Source organism: Cygnus olor, chromosome 2 (assembly GCF_009769625.2).
Source record: "Cygnus olor isolate bCygOlo1 chromosome 2, bCygOlo1.pri.v2, whole genome shotgun sequence".
Taxonomy (NCBI): Eukaryota; Metazoa; Chordata; class Aves; order Anseriformes; family Anatidae; genus Cygnus; species Cygnus olor.
This window is the reverse complement of record NC_049170.1, coordinates 10,574,770-10,596,382: the sequence shown is the minus strand read 5'-3', so window position 1 is coordinate 10,596,382 and position 21,613 is coordinate 10,574,770. Positions and strand designations below refer to the sequence as shown.

The 21,613-nt window shown below is 37.9% G+C and overlaps 1 protein-coding gene across 3 annotated transcripts in view; it reads left to right on the top strand.

Annotated features, from left to right (window-relative positions):
• Window positions 1-18,760, top strand: part of NCAPG2 (non-SMC condensin II complex subunit G2) — a 56,103-nt gene extending 37,343 nt beyond the window's left edge. The window contains exons 26-30 of one of the 3 annotated variants that reach the window (XR_005817225.1): window positions 190-287; window positions 696-798; window positions 5,992-7,249; window positions 13,340-13,666; window positions 18,198-18,760. Coding sequence is in view for 2 of the 3 variants with exons in the window: in XM_040548579.1 (XP_040404513.1) it covers window positions 190-287; window positions 696-798; window positions 5,992-6,049 (259 nt within the window). In the remaining variant the exon portion in view is untranslated. Of the gene's footprint in view, window positions 1-189; window positions 288-695; window positions 799-5,991; window positions 9,145-13,339; window positions 13,667-18,197 lie in introns of those variants that run through there. The other 2 variants (XM_040548579.1, XM_040548578.1) reach the window with 2 other exon arrangements.
• Window positions 18,761-21,613: the final 2,853 nt, after the last annotated feature.

Sequence of the window (21,613 nt, the reverse complement as noted above, 5' to 3'; positions counted from 1 at the left end):
CTGCTAACTCAAATATTCTCATAGTTTCAGAGGAAGCATATAATTTTCAGTCACCCAATAAATATCCTTTGTCCTGCATGGTATCTTTGAAACTATGGTGGCAGGGTAACATAATCACAAGCTTGTTGTTCTGTTCTGTTTTGAAGGAAACATTATTTATAAAGTATATTTCCTTTATTTTTTCCTTAGGTCATTTTTAAATGAATTAATGGAATGCATTCTCTCCAAAGAAATTGAAGAGATATTTAGTCTTACAGCTATGGTCTGCATTGTGGTTATAATTAAAGGTCAGTCGAACTGTTTTTGTACAGTATTTTTTTTCTGCTATGCTACTTTTTAAAAGCCAAATTCTTATAAAGTTCAACAGGCACTTTTCCTCATCCTGTTAAGTTACCATTTTTCTAGAGAATTTAAGGACATATCACTTGTACATGATGTTGTTAAGCTTTGGACTTTCAATCTTTGCAGTGAATTTAAAAATACAACTATCTGCTAACTCATATGGTCCACCTCCATATTCTGGTTTGCTGAAAGACACAGTAATTAGTCCAGGGCAGTGAAAATCTTATGTCATATCTAATCTTTAATTACAGAATCTTTTGTGTTAAAAAGATAGTCTATGAAAATACGCAAGTTTATTTTTTGATAAAGCATTGTTTTTGTCCAACTTTTCAACATAATCATATTTCAAATAGGTAAGCACAGAGCTTCGCTTCTAAAGGATGTTGCACCTGTCATTCAAAGAAAGCTGATAACATACAAGGAAACTGCCACAGAAGAATCTAGAAATACAGAAAGGTAAATGTGCTATGGGAAATGAACGCTAAACTCTCCTTTCTGCAGTAAATGGCTGTGTTCTGTACTTAGATAATACAGTTCGAGCATTCTGAATGATTGCAAGGTTTAAAACAGTGGGTAAAAATCTTGAGATACTGAGCTCAGCACAGTATTAAATTTCCTGCCCATACATTTGCTGTGATTGTAATCTTTACATATTTTGGGGTGGATTTTTTTTTTTTGCTTTTAATTTGAATGCATTATGACTTAATCCTGTTACACTGCAGTACTCAGAAATTCAGTTCTGTTTTCAGCAAGTGTAGGACAAACCAAGTATTTTCTTAAGTTTCTTACTATTAGAAGATTTTTCTCATGGATCTTGGTATTAGGTGTATCAATGAACACGTACGCAGATGTTAAAAATTTAAGTGAATATAACAGTGACTTTCAGAACTTTCCACAGTTGATTTTATTTTGGTCATTTTTAAGATTTCTGTTTCACGTGTGGTTGACTTTTAGATTTTTTTGGGATGAATTTTTTGGGTGGTTTCTTGAGCGTTATTGGCTAAATTGCATTTGCAAACATTTATTGCAGACCAGCCTAAGGCAGACAACTATGAATGATTTAACCTCAAGTGTTTCAAAATTGCTCAAGTCTAAAATAAAATTTTAACATTTGATCTCTGCCTTGTTATTGAACTGCCTGTGGAAATAGAAAACATGCAGGGTAGACATTAAGAAGCACAAACAGACTGTGACAAAAACAGATTACTGGAATTTAAATAACATAACATGTTTTTAAGTACTTCAGAAACTACCTTACAGTTCACTGTGTCCCCTGATTGGTAGGGTTAGTAACTGAGAAGGGTAGGCACGCTGTGGGAAGGATAACTGATTTCTTTACATAATGTTTCTTTTCCATCTCTCCTACCCTTGAATAACAAAACAGGTAACTTATTTTGTGGCAAATAATTCTTCAAGATATTCAACAAGGTGGTGTAGGGATAACTAGATAAAGAACCAAATTGGTTATGGACATTCATCCATACTGAAAGAAGCTATCAACGCACCACATTGTTCTGAACATGAGGAGGTTGTTGAAATCAATCAATCAATAAGTAATTCTTTATTTTATTTAACCATTTCTTGCATGGCCCTTCAAATGCTTCCACACTTCCACATCACATTCTTCTGGTGGATCACTGGCCTGAGGCATGTGGCTTTGTGCAAGACAGAGACCTTCCTCAGCTCCGCTGTGACTGAATTTGTGTCCCTCATTTAAAGTCAATACTAAAGTTATGAGAAGCTACTGTATGAAAAAGCAGGTGATTTATCGAGGGGACCACATAGGCCCTATTTCTTTCCTTTTATGATACTTTAAATCCTTAGAATTTGCACTTGAGTTCTGTCAAGAAGCTCAACAGCTACACTAACTTGTTCTGGCAGTGGTAGAACTTTTAAAGGGCTGTGCAGTAAATATACATTTAGATGTGATTCAGAAGTGCAGGAGATATAGCGGTAGTTTTTTTTGCTAACAAAACACTCATTTGCTCATTTAAATCTATTATATCAGAGCCTAAGGGGTGTTATATAGCTCTTTAAATGACATATGTAATCTTAAGAAGTAGACCAGAAAGTTTTGTGATATGATCTACTTCAGTTATATGTGATCAAAATAATCAGATTTATAAAAAAAGAAAAATAAATAAATAAATAAATAAATAAAGATCAGCCCATTATTCCTTTTTCTGTCTGACCTAAGTAATCAGAAAACAGAAATACTGCTATTCAGATTTTAAGAGTGGCCTCTGCAGAGGTCATTGTGCTCAGGTAACGTAAAATTGGTAAAAACAAAAATAAATAAGTAGATAAATAGTCACTGCATGGTTAGATTTCTAAAACTTCATCATAGTGACTCTGCTTCCTGGGTAGCTCATTTTAATTAGTTACTGAGCTGCGAACAAAGTTCCTTTGGTTGGGACCTAGCTTAGAAACAAAATCAAGCAAAAATAAACGATATTTTGTTCCATTGAGTCATTTAGTGCTGGGTTGCCAATTGTTCTACCAGAATATTTTTAAAAATTATAATTATGATCTGGAAAAGAAAGGTGAGCAGCAGAGTATCATGATTCGGTTATGCAATTCTTTTAATCAAGACAGTGACAGAGAATTTAAAGCAAATCTTAACATGATTAAATAAATAGGCACATTAAAATGAATAATTGCTACCACTTGAGTGCACTACTGCCTATAAATTCCAGTAAGAACACAGATAATTGCTTTGTGAATCTATATGAACATCTCTGCCCAGTGAACAGGGACAAGTCATCCTAAAAGTTGGGGCAGATGAAGAGCATAAGATGCTACACAGTGCTTTAATTTTGTGATATATGAATGGCTACCTTTGTATCATACAAAAACAAGAGAGAGTTGTAGATAAAGTTAAAAGCTTAGGAATATGAGCATGATGCTGGGAAGTATTTGTAACCAAAATCAGAATTACAGTATGATAACAAAAAACTCTGCAGAGCTGTGTGATCGTTTCTGATTTTGGGAGGATTATAGAATTCAAGAACTCCCACAAATATGTTGTGAGGTTGGTGGGGTTTTTTTCCTGCCTTCTCTCCCCAAAAGGATAAAAAAATTCACATAGGAAAAGGTTAAGAGGAAGTTCTTTAATGATTAGATTTTCCTTGATTAATTATTAGTTCCTTTGGTGTTAAATTTGATTAATTATTAGTGCCTTTCTCAGATGGGTGTTCTGCTGGAACAGGTTGGGCTGCTAGTGTCTGAAGACACTTATTTTTAGTGCTCTAGTACCAGCGTGCTAATGTATAACTAAAAGGTGATTATATATAGTCTGAAATGTGCACTGTTGTTTGTAAACGATTTTATCATTGTCTTTTTCCACTCTATTTACCAAGCCCCTAAATGTTAATTATGTTATGCAGCAAGTGAGACGTCAGATAATTACTTTGACCATAATCTTAAAAGACGCGATGTTGCACTGATGCATGCTAAAACATATTACTGTGTTTTTAATTCATACTTCAAGTTGCTTGAAGAAATAATTCATACTTCATTATTGCTTCTTACTTCTGAATACATTATCTCCTAACAACTCTGATGGATTATTTTTATTTAATACCCAGGTATACCACGAAACAGTGATATTCTTTAATTTCCCAAGAGACTTGGCATTCTGTGCCAGTGTCTTTAATTTAACATAGCAGTCATCTGTTACATATTAGCAATGAAATAAATAAGTAAAACTCCTGTCCGGTGGAGTACTTAAAATGCTGCCATTGAACAAGGAGTTGTTATACTAATTTAGAAGCAAAACTTTTTATTGTAATTTAGTCTTTCCTCTTCAGCTGAGCTAGCAGTTTAAGAAGGCCCTGTGGGTCTAAAATTGCTGTTCAGCGCACTTTAAAATTCTGGACAGCATGTTGTATATTGAGAGAATTTCCTCAAGAGTAATGGCACGCACATTAATTTAGTTTATAAAATGCAAGTATTTATTTCTAGAAAAAAAAAAGGCCAATAAAGCTTCCAGTGCAGTGATTTGGAGGCTAGAGAAGTATTCCATGCTCTGTGAAACAAATGTGCTATAAGATAACACCTTTATCTTGATATTCTGTATTTAATTAGCATCGTAGTATGTAGGCATTAGAATTTAAACTGAGCTAATGGATGTGCTGAAAGATATTTCTTTAATATTATCATTTAAGTAGCTTCCAGAACTCCTTATTGCACTCTCATTGCATCTATAAATACTGACTCTTGCATCGTTTTGTGACATAACTTTGTGTATGACTTGTCTGCCTCCCATCAGCACGTTCACCGCAGTGGTACCTAGTAAAACTAACTTAAATTTGTTTGGGGAGGCTTACCATTATCCTGAATCATAGCTTATTGTCTGCAGCTTGACCGGTGTGGTGTTGATGGATGGACCAACTTTATAGAAGTATTTCTCTGTTAGCTGTAGATTGTAAAATAAAGAAATAAATAAAAATAAATAAATTATACAAAGTAGCATTGTGTATGTGACCACAGTACTTAACTAATTATTAAAATGTGCCATAAAATTAGTACACTAGGTTATTTTGACAGTTGAGATTGATTATGGCTTGAAGTCTGTTAGCATTATAAAGGAAGAGTATGTGATGCAACCATGGCAGTCTGAATTCAGGAAGACCTGGCATCAAATACACTGTTAAGAAAATACAGTTTCTTGTTGTATTTATAGTCTTGGTGTCTCCTTCATGAATGCCCTAACTCAGCATGATTAATGTCTGACTTACCTTGGTTATTCCAGGCCATCAGTATAGGACTGTAATTAAAAAAAAAAAAAAAAAAAAAAAGATGAACAATATTTGAGAAATACAGGTGGCAGAATCTTCTACAAAGGTAACGTGAAGATTAAAGTTTATAGTGGTTAACGATGAAATAATAAAATATTTTGGCAGAAGACCACAGTCTTTCTGTCTTTTGAGGATGTCTTAGAGCAGTATTAGAAGAAGTTGCATGAGAATGCACCTGCAAAGGCTAGGTGAGCGACAATTTCTGGGAGTGCAAGAAAATAAAAAGGGCTTTCCAAATGGGAATTTCAAAGCTGACCTTTGAGACCGTTTAGGGAGTAATGTGAAACAAAACAGTAAGAAAGTGACTAAGATGGATGTATAAGCAGCTGAAGCATGTAGTTAATAAGGATAAGACAGAAAGCTCAGGCTTGGGAAAAAATTACTGAGTTGAGAAGAAAAATTATGAAGACTGAAGAATGAGGGTGAAAGGAAAAAAGTAGAAGACTGAAAAATAGCTTATTATAAACCAGCAGTAAAGGATTTGACCAAGTTTTAAAAAAATGTAAAATTCTGTAAAAATGCTGTGAAGAAAAGTGAGTTGTGCTTTTAAATATCCATGAAATACAAATGATTAAATATTTGAAAATGTGCTTGAATTCACAGAGTAAATTACAATGATTTTTTGTAGATTTCAGTATAGCTAGAGGTGGTCAGCAGAAAAATGGGTAAGTTGAAGAAAAACAACTGGTTTCAAAAGTGATGTAGTAATGGCATATATGGAATAACTTGTCAAGGAAACCTCTTAGATTTCTCTTAGAATTAAAAAAAAAAAAACACTCTTAGAATCAAATAGCTGAGGATTGATCTTAGTATGAGCATGTCTAATCCTGTTTTGCATTCTTTTATGCAGTTTCAGAATCCTGTATGAATCATCTCTGAAAATTTTGGATGAACTTTTGAATCCTTGACCACATGGAAGCTTTTGTCATGAAAACTAAAGGAAGGAAGATGTACTGTGTTAAAAAGCATAATATTATCTTGTAAATTTATTAAGAGTTTTATTTTCTGTTACTCTGTACATTTAAAGCAGGCAAAATGTACAAAAATGTGTATAGAAATCATGTAGTAGTAAAGATTCTCAAAGACCTGTAAGGAGGTTGTTTTATATGAAATTGTCATATATGGGGGGAAGTAAAAGAAAAAAAAAAAGCAGTATTTTTGTTTTTATAAAACAAATAATAATTGTATATTCTCATACTTTGAGGTAGCACGTAGCCTCAGACCTGGAGAAAATTATAGAGCCTATTCATAGACATTATGGAAGTCATTTTGAGACACATGAAGGACAAAATAGTGATTGGGTATTGCCAGCATGAATTCACTAGGGGCAAATTCTTCCTGACCAACCTCATTTTCTTTCCTTTTGTGAACAGAGAGAGCAGAGGATGTCACCTTTCCTGTTCTTCCCAGGACTTTTTACCCAGGTTTATGTATTATTTTTGTAGCCAGATTGGAGAGAGATGGGCTGTACAGATGAACTACAAGTAGGGTGGAAAACTGGTTGGACAATCAGGCTTGAAGAATAAGGGTGCTACAGTGTCATACTGATAATTAGCGGCATTCTTCAGGGCAGATACTGTTGCCAGTACTGTTTAACGTCTTAATTAAATGCCTGGGCAATGGAATGAAATGTCGCCTCAGTCAGTTGGCAGATGACACCAATGTGGGAGCAGTGGTTGATATTTTTGAGGGGAAGGGTTGTCTGATTCAGTGGAATCCTGATGAGCTGGACACAAGGAACGACAAATCTCAAAGTTCAACTCGGAGACACGCAAAGTCCTCCACCTGTAGCAGACTAATTCTATATACCAGCATCAGCAAGTACAGAAGAGCAACCTTACTGCTGTTCTCTACATGAGGAGGATTAAGCAAAGACTTTGCTCAGAGGTACACATCAAGAAAACATGAGGCAGTGGACACACACTGCAGCAAGAGAAATACTTCTTGGACATATGAAAGAAAAAAGGATGAAAGTGAACAGAAACTGAAAGTGGAACAGGAACGGGTTTACCAGAAAGACTGTGGAAGATCCATCCTTGAAGATGAGGAGAATTCGACTGACAAGGCCCTGACCAACGTGACAGAAGTTTGCCCTGCCTAATCTGGAGGTTGGACTATATTATCTTCTGAGCTATCCCAATTTAAATAAGTTTCATTGCTGTACATTTGGCTATTTTTATAAATTAATACTGCAGGTAGCGCAAACATGTAAGCCAGTTACCTAACTTTTTGATGTGAACAGATGCTCTCCTAAAACTAGTCATACAATGCTGATTGCATGTTATTTTGCCTTAACTGAGGCATCTATAAATTAGATGTCTAAATTCATAATGCGTTTTTTTTAACCTATTTTAGAAGTAGATCTAGTAGGTATCCCCAGAAAATGATTCAGCCAGAGACCATAAAGATAGTGTACAGGGACTAGCTTAGACTTGCATATCTAACACTTAATTATCTTCAAAATGGGGCAGGATGCTTTGCATTTAGTATCTATATAAATGGCTCATTGAGATCTCCAATGTTACAGAGTGGCACTGACACTGAAATTAGCAAATTTAGCTAAATTAAGACAGACTCTTTATTCTTGATTAGGATCTGTGCATAGTGCTGTACCCCCATCTGTCAGGCAACTTTCTGTGGTAGGAGTCAGTAACTTTGTTAGTGCATAAAATTTCACTCCTAGACAGAATCTTATTTAGCTGAAATGTTGATATTTTAAAATAATCAAATCCTTAATAAACAATTGTCAGGCTTTGCAACAGGCAAGTCAGTATGGATATGTATATAGCTATGTGAATTCCAGAAGATTTACTTTATCTACAATGGTAGCCTGAGCCAAAAAGTCTAATGCTGCCCCAGCAGGTAGCTGTAGATCTGCCAACTGTTTATCCATCAACATCTTTATAAAAACTGTGTTCTTTGGCCTTCAGTCTTCTACATCTGTTAACAGGCAGGTGTTCCAGTAATGACCTTTTAAATCTTCTGATGATACAAATTAGTTAATGAATATGTAAATCACTTTCCTTTTTTTCTGCTTTTCAATCTTTCATTATTTGCTCATATTAGATTAGATTAGAAGAGAATCTAAGTTACTGCCTTTTTTCCCTTGGTCTATAGCGCTGCTTTTTCAGTTTCAATTTTTTATGGAATACCTGCTACAGACCCAATATCCCAGAGCCTGAAAGAAATAAAGGTAACTATCAACATCAGAAATAGGCTGATTTCTTCTGACGAACTTAAGAGGGAGATATTGTGAAGGAGGGTAAGAAAACTTAGAGGTGAACCTTTGTCCATATTCTATCGTGGCTGATACTCAAGTGGTTCTCAAGGGTGTTGAAATTGTTCTGTGGTGGCAGTGAAGCTGGTGTAGAGATCTCAGCCCGATATCTGGTCCAGCTCTGTTATAATTCCTCTGATAGATGAAAAGCCATGGGATTTCTGCAACACAATCAATGATGTTCTGTCTTTGAATTCCGTGAGCCAACATCTGTCAAGTGCTTTCTCCTTGGGTCTTTGTGGTAAATCTCACAAGGTTTTACTTGGTGTTCTCACTGCAAACTAAGTCTTGCCAAAATGTTAAATCCTTATATTTATCTTTTTTTTTTAATATATATATAAATAAATAGTATATTTCTTAAGCTGAATTATCTTTTGGAAACCTGTCAATCAGATTTGTTTTATCTTACTAATTAAAAGTGCCTTTGCAGTGCTGTTGGGGGAGAAGGATTGGTCTTTGCTTCTTGTTGTGGAACGACTGATAATCAGAGTAGATTTGGCTCGCCGTGCTATCCAACCTGTATGTCAGAGAAGTTCCCAGTTTTGGAACAGACCCACTGAGATCTGTTCAGCTTTCCCAAGTTGAACTTCAACTAGTAAAACTTTTTGAAATATGAACAAGATAACTCCTTTCTAAGACAACCTTTTAGCAATTTGCACTGGCAATCACTGTTAATGTATAACTGCCCGAAGAATAAATTTTCTAGTCAAAGTTGTACCTGTAAATGGCATGTCTGGAGCCCTCCCTTTCATGCACATATATCCAGTTTAAATATTAGTGAAGAAACCAATAGCTTTGAACTATTTCATTAATTGTGTCTGTTTTAACCTTATTCTTTTTTGTAAAGGGTCTGGTCCCTTTTTTGATGACAAGGTTCATTTGTTGTTTTCTGACTGGGAAACAAAGTCCAGCGGTCTTCCATCTATCCCAGCTTCAAATCATGAGCTAAAGAAAAGCCAGGAGAAGTCCTCACGCTTCTTCCTTAGCTAAGAAATGTCTTCAAGTTGGGATCCAGCTACACAAACTTTGTGGCTTGCCAAGGAAAAGGAAAAAATTTTGCCTTGGCCTCTTGATATTTACTCCAATGACAGCTGTACTTCACTGTGCGTTCAAACTCGCCTGTGCTGCTGCTACCAAGTGCTACGTGATTTTAATTATGTTCTAATTGTAGCTTCAATTTACTAGGAAATCATTGGGATTTTTTTTTACCAAGTTATGCTCTTTGGAATAGATGTGTCCTTAGTCCTCCTTTACCAGTGGGTCGTTTGTCCAGTTGCACTTCATGGTCCTAGAAAAGCTGCACAAATTGCATCCATTAGCACTGAGGAAGCTTTAACGGTGGAAATTCACCTTCTGCTCTGTTAGTCAGCATTTTTTCAAAGCAGTATCACAGCGGTAGTTCTGGTACTTACTGCTTATGACTTGTAGGAAGTGGAAGCTGTTACTAACTTTTTTCTCCAGTATGATTTACCAGAGGACCACCGTAGTCTGTTCTTTTTTTTGGTACCTTTTCCCTCTTCTGTTCAATTAGTTTCTTCTTACTATTCCTTATAATAATCCTTGTCCTGGTTTTAATAATTTTTTACATGCTGCACTAACAGATGCTTTGCTGCAAAGCCTTACATTTTAAGTACATATATTTTTGCTAGAAAGGTACGTGAATCCTATATGGCCATATGCCTACATCCAAGAACATATAGGACAGAGCCAGCCCAGCCTCCTTTTGGGTTCTTTGCCTATGTACTGCCATGTGCTTTTCTGCCTTTTGGGGCAATTATTAAACACCCAACTGTTTGTACTGTTCGTGTGAATAAAGAATATTGATTTGGCATTTTTTTCCCTTTGTTTCTTAATATAACGATCTGTACTTACTAATTGCCTAAATTGGTACCTGAGTACCACCTTAATATCAAGAAATGTCAGCTTCATGCGCTGACCTTTCAGCAATCTTGCCATGCTTATTTAAAAAGGCACGTATTAGCAACTTCATTTTCTCAGAATAGCAGATGAAGTAAAAATGCAGCATCTGTAAGAGGGTACAAATCCAATTAGACCAATCTAAGAGAGTACTTTAAAAAAAAAAAAAAAAAAAAGGAAGAAAAGAAGTGACTGGTTCCAGTGCCAGGCTATTTAAGGCCAGCATGCCCCAAGTCACCCACTGACTGCTCCATGGAGGGAAAAGCTCCTTTTGCTGCGGGGGCTCTTTTTGCTCCCCAAATGCCAAAAGCAGTGCCCTTTCTTACACTGTTCTCTGAGATTGCATGCTTCTAGTACGCAGTATACAGAAAACAATTTTGCTTGTGGTATTTCTTCACACCGAAAGAACTTCCAAGGGTTGTCGTTTGAATACGTGACCATCCTTTGTAACAAAAATAGTTCCCTTTCTCTCTTCCTCTGTCCCCGGGTTCTTTTTGATGGACTGCTGCTCTTGACCTGCAGGATGGCTGTTTTCATGGGGCTGTTCATCACACAAAATTCTTTTACAGGGAAAGCTGCTTCTATCAACTGCTTTTAGCCAGTCACCAGCCCTAGCAGTTGAATTTGGCTACATGCAAGAGCTATTAGAGGAATGTTCAGTTTGACAACCGCAACAGCTGCATTCAGACATTTCAGTCCATCCACATGGGATCCTTGCAATAATATCCAAATTGAGGACAGTAGCAAGAATGTCTGAGACTTAAACTGTGTGGCAAACTATACGTATTTGACCCAATAATCTCATTTTTAAACAAAGTAAAAAAGTAACAACAAAAAAAGTAAAGGTGAGGGTATTAACTTTGGTGCTCGTAGGTTTGGTTTGTTAGTTTGTTTACTTTTTCAGATGTCTGCTCTTGTCAGAATTTAGAAAGTTTACATTATGTTAAGACTGAAAAAGAAGAAACGTGAAACCAGTCAGTCCACAAGGAAATTGAGACCTGTTTGATGCAAGGAACTGAGAGAACTCATGGATGGATCTGATTACAGCCCTCCCGGTTCCCTGATTTGATCTGGGCTGGCATAGACAGCAATATTTGGCTCCCGAGCCATCCATCACAAGTCAGCACGCCTCGGGGGAATTCTTACCTTCCCGGTTAAGATCACAGACTTCAACTGCCCTGAGCGGCACGTTGGGAGCAGGGAACCCAGCTTGCAGTATTTAATTTATCAGTGTATCACGATCCATTGACTGACTGCTTGAAAGCGAATTCGTTTCAATGGGATCAAATATTAGAAAGTGCTCTGCTCTATCTGATGGGGTTCTCCTATGCAAGTAGCGCAGCAGAACAGGCGTTATGCTTTTGGCTCCTGAAATGTGTTGAATTTGTGGAACTGTATATGTATGGAAACAGTTTTATTTATTTTTTAAGTGTTGAAGGGGAAGAGGAGAATTCTTTCTTCACAAACCTACAGCAAAGACCATCTTCTTCCCTTTACCTCTTACACTTCCTGTTGCAGTTCCAGTTTAGGATACCTCTTTTACTTCTAATTTTATTCAACTGCTAATGAAAATAGCAATTACAAGTTTATTTTTGTCTTAATATCCTTTCTAACCGTGTTAGAAACAGTGTTAGTAACTCCTGCTAGTGGCATATTGCACCTCTGCCACCTTTTTGCTGTGATATTCCATTTTTCATCAGTAGTATAGGGGATTATATGGCAGAATTCTAAAATATCTGTTAGAAAACTCAAAGCGGGAACCTCTTTCATCTGCCTCATGAGTCACCTGGAGGAATTCCCCTGTCACGAAGGAGGTGGCATTCCCCTTTCCGCTCCTGGATTCTTACCAGCACAGTGAGCCCAGGACAGGTCAGGACTCGAGGTGGTTCTTAGCGCAGTGCCCAGGGGCCCTCTGAGGAAGGAATTCACCCCAAAAATCCTACCTCTGAGCCTTCCCTGCCCCTCTGCATGGCTCCCGTTGCTCAGCCACCTTTCACCGGGTGGCCTCCGGGCACGGCATCTCTGCTTATCCCACTCCCCACAGCCCTCGTTTTTTAATAAGCCAGGAGCTGCCAACCCCTCCATAAATCTCTCACTGAACATTCGGAAGGCACAAGAAAACACAAAGTTTAAATATTATGATTTTTGCAATAGTGGCCTGCTTTTTCAAAGTTTATAGTGACTCTTTGGCTTTACTGAGAGCAACGGGTCAACGTTTATTAACATTGCATTAGAAAATGAATCTGTATGATTCAACCAGCCCAGTCATACGCAGTGGAAGCTCCATTATACAGAGCAGGAGAGTTCATGAGAAATGCTCAGCCTAGGAGGAAGATTCCCTTGAGAAGTCAAGTAAGTGTTTTTGTTTGGTCTGTGATGCTCCACCAGAACACTCTGAACCATAACAGAGAGCAAAGGGAAGGAAAACACTTTTTAAAGCAGTGATTCAGAACAGGAAAAGAGCATCCTGTCTCTTCTATTATTCAGCTTATAATAGTTTCACCAAAACCTATGAATATTCTTAACGTAATCTTGTGCTTACAAAGACACAATGTAATTTCGGTGGAGTCCAAACAATGTTCCTTTACCCAGCTGCCATTACCATGAACTTTCCCTACATTTTTTTTTTCAGGTCACAGCAAATCCTCAGCAGCCTTCCTTTAAAAGAAACACCTCATAGGCAATGGTCTTGTGCTTTGAGACACCAGAATGCCCTGAGCAAGAATTTCTAACATTTTTACACTGGAAACTATGCACTTTATTCATTTATTTATTTATGCTACTCAAAATAACCCATCTTAGTAAGAATTAAGCTATAAAACCAAATTTAAAATGAGCTGAGCTCAGTTCTTGCTCCATTCTGAGTTGCTATCAAACATATTCAATTCTAGATTTCCTCCCAGAATTTTTCTCATCAATACTCTGTGTTTGTAGCCGTACAAATGCTATAGCAAATATTTTGGTCTTTAGGTCACCACAAGGTTTTTCTCTGTGTCTATTACAGTAAGCAGAGGAACGTTTTCCAGCTAGGACACAGAGAGATGAGCTTAGCCCAATGAGTCTTCAGCAATAAGCAGCCCAAGAGGGAGATGCTGAAGAAAGAAGTGGAGAGGAGCACAAGTGGCTGTTGTTTGCTGTCCCTCGCTTCCTCTCACCATCACAGCACGGGGCTGGAAAATGCAAGCACCACGCTGGGTGCTTTGTGAAACCAGATCCTGCTATCCAGTACCTGAAAGCACAGCGTGGAACTCTCCTACAACTGAAAAGTCGGGCACTCGAAAGTCAGGAAACACCAAAATGAAGATGCGCATAGCTTTAACCTCACCTTTGAGTGAGTATATGTTGAAAGTCATTGTATTTTTAGCTACATTAAGACAAGCTACTTATTCTACACAAGCTTCCCTCCTCAGAGCTCATTCTGAGGATGATTCAAACCCCTTGCTGTTGACAACACGGTAAATGTGCAGATCTTTCTCTCCCCTCATTGTTCAACACACAGCTCTACACCTAACCTGCTGCATGCCATCCGTACCAGCGCTGAGGACAAAGCTGTTAACTTCCACAGTGACGTTACTCTGGCACTTTGCACCGCAGCCCCAGGATTTCACAATGATTCATATACTTTTCCAGCTCCCTGCAGGTTTTCTTGTTCATTTTACAATGTATGGTGAGACTAAATTAATTTTTTTCTGTGAAGTTTGGGAACTCGGTATGAGATGTAACATTGTATAGCACTTCCTACCTCAAAGCACAGCTCTCACCTGTCTTCAGCAGCAGCTGAGCGCTAAGCACCCTCTGAATCAGGCCCCGGTCAGACAACGTGAGGTGCACGCAACCACAGATGCCCAGGGGGAGTACAGCAATTCCTTGGGGCACCAGACCCCCATGCCAATGATTCAGCCACGCTTTTCTCCTCATGCACTCGCTTTTCCCCTAACTATATGTCTATAATTTCAACTAACGTGGCAAAGACAGCCATCCTATTTAGCGAACCACCCAAATTCACCAAAGCTGGAAGCTGGAGGAGTACCGTGGCTAAAGAATATATGAACGAGTAGCTGAACAAGAGAGAACTTTATAGTTGTGTGGTTGTCCAAGGTGTCCTGTTCTTCCGTACTCCAGTGATCTTCTTCCTCTTGCTAAGGATCCTGTACTGGTCATTAACTGAGGGAGGGTACAGGATGCACTCAAGGGGGAGGCAGAGGTACAGACTCCAGAGACACTGTTGGCCAAAAGAAGCCTACGGGACTTGGGTCCCCCATTTATCAAGTAAGTCATCTTGTCTTGCAACACAGGAATTAAGAGGTCTGAAAACAAAAATACTGTAAGAACAAGCCCTATGGATTACAGCACAGATACTGAACAAAACGACATGACACGGTCTGTATCTCTCCAGTTGTCGGAACCCTTTGGGTAATTTCCAAGTAATTTTTATTTTTCTTGCAGATGTTGACATCTTACAATAGGCTGCTATTTTCCTTCAGCTAAAATACCAATTCTTGCTATTCAGCTGATTTTTCAGCTACTGGAAACTTGTTTTTGCCCTTCAGAAATAGGATGCGTCTCTGTAAGAGTTACGCACATTTTGATTAATTTTGCCTAACACTGTCCGGTTACACATGCACGTATGTTCATTCATAACATAAATCTTTAACAAAATCTAGCAGCTGCTAGAAAAAGAGGGGCAGTCACATTTTCTCAAATTTGGAGGCTATTTCTGATTACATAGTTTGAACATATATCCTACTCAAGGACTATTTTTAGGTTGTGACTTCAACAGTCGTATCTTTCTTACTTTTTTAATTTACATTTTGATAATACACCCTTCTTAATCTACCTGGTGATTGATGAATCAGGAAAGCAAAACTTTAGGTAATCTTAACTATGCTAACAAAATCTCAGATCATTTCAAGGTGAAAGTTCCTTATCCTTCCGTCACTGCCCTGCTTTGAGAAGCATCTCAGTCCCATAGGCTTCTTTTATGACGTTTTTTACAAAGTTTTTTATTTTATTTTATTATTATTATTTTTTGTAAAGTTCTCTCCTGTTGAGCTACCCATTCATGTATTTTTAGCCATGGTACTCCTCCAGCTTCCACCCGGATAGAACTACGGGTCTATTCTTTCAGAATGACGAGGTGAATTAATCTCATTCATCATTTAATTTAGCACCTGAGGAATAGATTTCTCAGGGGATTAGTTATAGGTTGTAAAATCCATTCATCAGATTTCATATCTTACTGATCACAGTGCAGATGGGTAAAAACAGATTTTTTTAACTGTTTCTGACCTCCCTCCCATTGAGCATCTCAAAGCTCCTAATCCATTTAAAAATTGACATTTGAAACCTGTTTGGAGCAATGGCAACCAAATGTAATCGTGGATCACACACCAAGAGGTTTCAACCTGTTCTTCAAGGAACAAGAATCCGTTCACAGAGAAACATCTGAAGTCTAATCATTTAATCTGCATACACTGTCTTGATATGCTCAGATGGTAATTTTTTCAGATGTGCTAAGTGCTCTACATACCCATGGAAATCATTAGGAATTCAGGTGGGTTTAACTGGAAATTTGTTTCCAGTGACTTCTGGACAGGCAAGCCACAGTGTTTAGCCTCTGTATTGATTTGAGCTGATGGTGGGCATTAGCAAGAGCCAAAGCCTTTCTGATTTAAGGAGTTCTGGCTCTAGTGCATGTCTGTGACCTGTGCTGGTGCTCACTGAGGCTGTCCCTCCCCCAGTGAAGCACAAGCTTTCCTTTCACGGCCTGACACTGGATACACAGATTTCAGAAGTGGCCTCAGAGTTTGGATCCATGTTTTTGTAGCCCCACCTTGAGATACCGGAGGGCTGTTCTGCACAGGTTTGGAATACCCATACACTGCTGCTTGCAGGTGGCTTCATTCCACCTTTTCCTTCTTTCCAACCACATTTATATCAGACACAGCTGCAGCACCCCACTTGATGTAGGTATCGCCAGAAGTGCTATTTGAACAGGTCAGCTAGAATTGTAAATGAAACTCAAATAAATTTGGGTTCAGTCCAGACCTACCTTTACAGAAACTGCTCTCTCCTGCATCCCTAGCAAACAACATGACGGATTTTTTCACACAGACCCAAAGTACCGTGCACACTGAAGCGGCTGGGCTGGTACCAAGAGTTCCTACAGTTTTAGAAATCAACTCAAAACGCACTAACCTAAGCAAGCACTCACAAACAGAGATGTTTAGGGCTTCAGTTAATGTAAGTCACATTTATAGTTTTCAGTTAATGTAAGTCACATCTCCTGCTATTCTCACAGGTAATTTTCTCTAGCTGCATTTCCTCTCTTGGGCTCTGAAGACTCCATTTTAGGCTCCTTTCCAGCTGCTCTTTCCAGCAGCACATAAAAACCATTATCATTCAGTTACAGCACAGGGAATAAAAGACCAACTCGCAGCTTCCCAGTCATAACTAAAATCAACCTACTTTTTTTTTTTTTTTTTTTTTTTTAATTCTGTCATACAGTTGCACAGTACTTTTTTTCCTTCTGATTTTTCCTTCTGGCTCCGTACGGAACTCCTTTTTCTCAGTGATGCAGAAATACCTCGAGTAAAAATTCTAACATGCTCCAGAGTAAAGCCATTTCCTAATACTGTTTCAGACGCAAAGAAAGCTTTAAAATAGCTGAAATCAACAGTACATTAAAACATTATTCCTAGATACAACTGAATTGCTGTGAAATTCATAAAATGAATCCCACCGCACTCTTCTGTGAACAGGGGCTATTTTATCTAACTACATACAATATGCTGAAAGAGCATTCATGTAGTATTATTCATTGGGTGATACTATAGCAATTTTTTCTTTACTCTCTAAAAAAGTTTTCCATTCTTCCCAAACATGAGGGAAAATGTGGTTTGAGTTTATAATTATGTAACAAATACTTAGTCACCCTGTTCCAGACAGCACAGAGGTACCTTGGGGCCAAATGACCTGCAATAAGGTACAGAGTAAATATAGAAACCACTGTGTACTCATCTGATGACAATATCTGACATCCTCCACACCCTGCAAATACTGGATTCAGTGAGAATTCATCTAAAAATCTCAAAGACTTTGCTAGTTTTATAGACATGAAATCAATTAATCTAACACTGAAAATCAGTAATCTCTATATTGGATGCTAAGATCCTTTCAAGTACTTTTAGTAATACTATGAAATATTCAATACCTGAGAAACAGAGACCACAATCACTGCTGATATGACCTGAGGCTGGAATTGCAGGATAAAGTTCTTTGTTCTTAACTGGTTTAAAATATTCAAAATAAATGCTATGTATTAAATATTAGCCTGTTTGAATCCAATGTTTTTAAAAATGTGTACATGAAACGATATGTGAGAAGTTTTCTCTTAAGGAAAGGGTTGAACACACACAGCTAGATAAACACGCAAAGACTTTTTCAACATCCCTGAATAAAAGAAGCTACCTGTAAGTGCATGGTGCAACATTACTGGTAACTTTTTGGATACTTTCAGTCCAAAGAGCTATTGCAGCCTCTACAATACAGTTGCAATAAAATGAAAACACTATTCTTTTTTAAATCTTGTCTGTTTAAACAATCTTGTCTGTTTTAATTTGAATAATTAAAATGTCGATTGCTAGAATTTGAATGTGTGACCAGTACCTCAGTCACTGTTCAAATACCATCTTTGTCAGATTGTCCTGAACAGGGTCCAGAGCTCGTCAGCCTCCTAAAGCAGTTTATGGCTGTTCACACCCTTAATATGCGAAGTGGCAATCGTACTATTCCTTTTGTATTCCTCATGGTCCTCCAAGTTGTGGCTCCATTGATGGTTTTTCTATTCTCATTTTTCACAGGCCTCTGAAAGAAGTTCTTAAGTCACAAAGAAGATGCAGGAGGATTACTGCAGCTCAACCAGCTCTCTGAGCCCTCAGACCAGTACAGAAGGTGCCAGAGAATATGTATGCAGTGCCACGCCTCTAAAGAACTCTATTTGGGTCCATACAGAAAATCTGCAATAAAATCTGTGCACAGACACCATTAAGAGTCTTGTATGATAAAGGGTTAAGTAACTGTCTTTATAGAAGACGTTATTCAGCTAAATCATCTCATTGCACTTTTTTCTGACATTAATAGTATTTAACATTTCTCATGTAAAGTCTGAATATTTTACCTATGTCCTCAAGAGGCATAAAATATAAATAGTAAAATAGTCTACATGCTGTCTTGTCTGGGCATGGATCTAGCATAAGCCTTTCTATCTCCTTCTCTCCTCATTCCCCGCCAATACATCTTAAAGCTGTGCGAAGATATCTAGGTTACTGAATCTTAGATAAACTGCCTGGTAGATATTGTTCCCTGTGGATTTTGGACCCATTAACAGGACAAATGATTTGCAATTAACCCACTCAGAGGCCTTGATGGGGCTGGGGGGAAGAGAGGTGAAGGGGTGGCAAGGGGAAGAAAAAATTAATAAGGTAATTTTAATGCCTTTTTTTTTTTTTTTTTAAGGGTGTGTTTTTCTATGCAGGTAGAGTGTCTTTAGCATTGCTGGAACTGACCTTTTGTTCGGGCTCTTTATACTTGGATAAACTGACAAACAGCTCTGTGATCCTGAGACATAGCATGCAGTTGTACCGTGCACAAATACACGTGTACTATTCCGATGATCCCGCAGGTGCACCTACGCTTGTGTATATTTAATTCCCAGTCGTAAATAAAAAACAGGTCTGCAAAAGTTCACAAACATGACCTCACTACCTGAGTACATAGAGAAATTCAGATGCTACCTTTGTGTTTTATATTCCTCATACTTAGCTTTTATTATTTTAATCCTGTTTAGTACATTTTACTCACACCACTTAATTGCTTATAAGCATGTAGAGAGGGTGCTCGGGCACTGGAACAGGCTCCCCAGGAAAGCGGTCATGGCACCGAGCTGCGGGAGTTAAGAAGCATTTGGACAATGTCTTCAGACACAGGGTCTGAGATCTGATTTTTTTTTTTTTTTTTTTGGGTGGTCCTTTGGGGACCCAGGAGTTGGACTCAGTGATCCTTGTGGGTCCCTTCCAACTCAGATATTCTATGAATCTATGTAACTATTACGTGTATTTTCTCTTTGCGTATTTTCTTTTCCCAAATTATTCTCTGGCAGTGTTCTGCTTTAACTGAATCATATACTTATCTACATTTATCTACCACCATCCAGTTTTTCGTTCATGTAATCTTGGTACCTTTTCTTCTTACATTTCTAAAAACTCTATTATTAACTCAGCTTCTTCCATGCTAAACTACTTCTGCTACCAACATCCTTTCTATCCTGTTTGCTTTTAATAACAGTATTGAATGGCCCAGTGAAAGAGAGAGGGATAAAACAAAAGAGTGACCTTCTTAGTGTTAGGTCACCTCTTTGAATCAAACAGAGAAAACGAGAACCTTTAAGATCTCATGCCGGGCAGGTGTCCTGGCTACCAGGCAATTTGCCATCCTGGGGTCATTCTCAGAAAAATCCCCTTCCTAGTGGAAGTTTGTGTAAACCAAATATGTTTCTCATGAAAAGCCTTAGTCAGACGACACAGCATTTTCAACCAGCAAAGTGTTGAAAACCTTCTGTTCAGCTGTGGTTACCATGGATAAGGATGCAAATGTCTCATATGTAAAAAACCATATAGATTATCCAGCTCTCCTATCACTTTGCCTGCCACGTTTTTTACACCTGTAAGGGAATAATAAAGCCTCAGCTCCAGCAATTAAGGACATGATAAACTTTAATGTTATTCACTGTGCTGAAATTTTCAGAGCTGTAATTCCCAACGCCATCCTCCCATATAGTCTCACATTCACCTCCAGACACATTGCCAATGCAGAGCTGATACTCTCACCTCCTAGCGACCATTCAGTATCTTTATTAGTTTAGAACCCCTTACCAAAAAGATATAACTATGTCCTTTCAGAAATAACTTACTGATGCACTCTTCTATTCTTTTTTCAAAACTGTCAAGTCTCAAAGTTTGTTAGAGCCCTGCAGCATCCCTGACTTCAAGAATGGAGTTTCATTTTTTTCTAGTCTTTCCAGTAATTTCCACAAATGACTTACAACCTTCAGGAGTTCTTTTCACACAGCTCTGAAATCCATGGAAAACACCAGAATAAAAACCACAATCAAAACAACCTCATAAGACTGTTAGGCCTAAGCGTGGATGCTTAATTTATTATACAGACTATTAAAAACCTTGGCACTGAGAAATGTCTTGAGAAAAAGATTGTGAACCGGCAAGTAACCTGCATGTGTCATAACATATTTACGCTATAATTCTGTTATTCATCTAATTTACACACAGACTGAAGGCTTGCAGTTTTTACCTGTGTCATTAATCAAACTCATTTTATGTAATCCCGCTGACTTCAATCTGTCTGTTCCTGGAGCTTTAAAACAGGTCTGTGCATCCTTCCTAGGTGCAGCCTACTATAAAACCATAAAATACAGCCAGGCAGGGAATACTTCAGACTTGCCAGTCCTGAGAACTGCTACTTGAGTTATTTCCAAATGCCCCATTCACCTACCGATTGACTCTTTACTCTTTTCTTGACACCTTACTCCTGCCTTTCCTAACCTTGTGTACTCAAGGATTTCTTCCTGGCTTTACTGAATGCTCTTTCTCTCTTGATTTTTCACATTGCTTCACATGCATTTGAACAAATATTATTATTTTGCTAATCCCCTGCACAAAGTGGCTATGAGAATTTTAATTTCCTTTTAAAATCTGCATAGTATTTGACCATAAATTCATGGGGGCTATGCAAATTTTTTGTTGCAGAGCTGCAAGGACTTCCAATAATAATACCACTATTTTGTATTTTGACGAACAACTTGTTCTTTCGGTGTGCCTGCCATTTGCTCCTTTCTTACCTTCAGTTGCTTTGCAGTTCTCTGCTAATTCAAATGACCTTTTTCCTTGTTCCTACTACTAGCTTTTAAAGCCAGATGGTTTGCATAACCCATGAGAATATACTAATTTATGTTTCAGCGCTTTCATTTCTCATCTTGTCCTTTCCATATAATGCTTTTCCCCCCCTTTTTTTTGCCTCTACCCTTTCAGTGCTCAGGTTTCTTTCTGAATCATTTAAATTGATTTCTTGAGGTAAAGAACATTTGGCTTAAAGGGACCTTTTGGGTTCATGAAACCACTCCCAGGCAAGACATAAGCAAGCATGTAATAGACCTCAAGGACAGAAATGCTTCAAAACACCACCCATCCCGTCTGCAAAACTT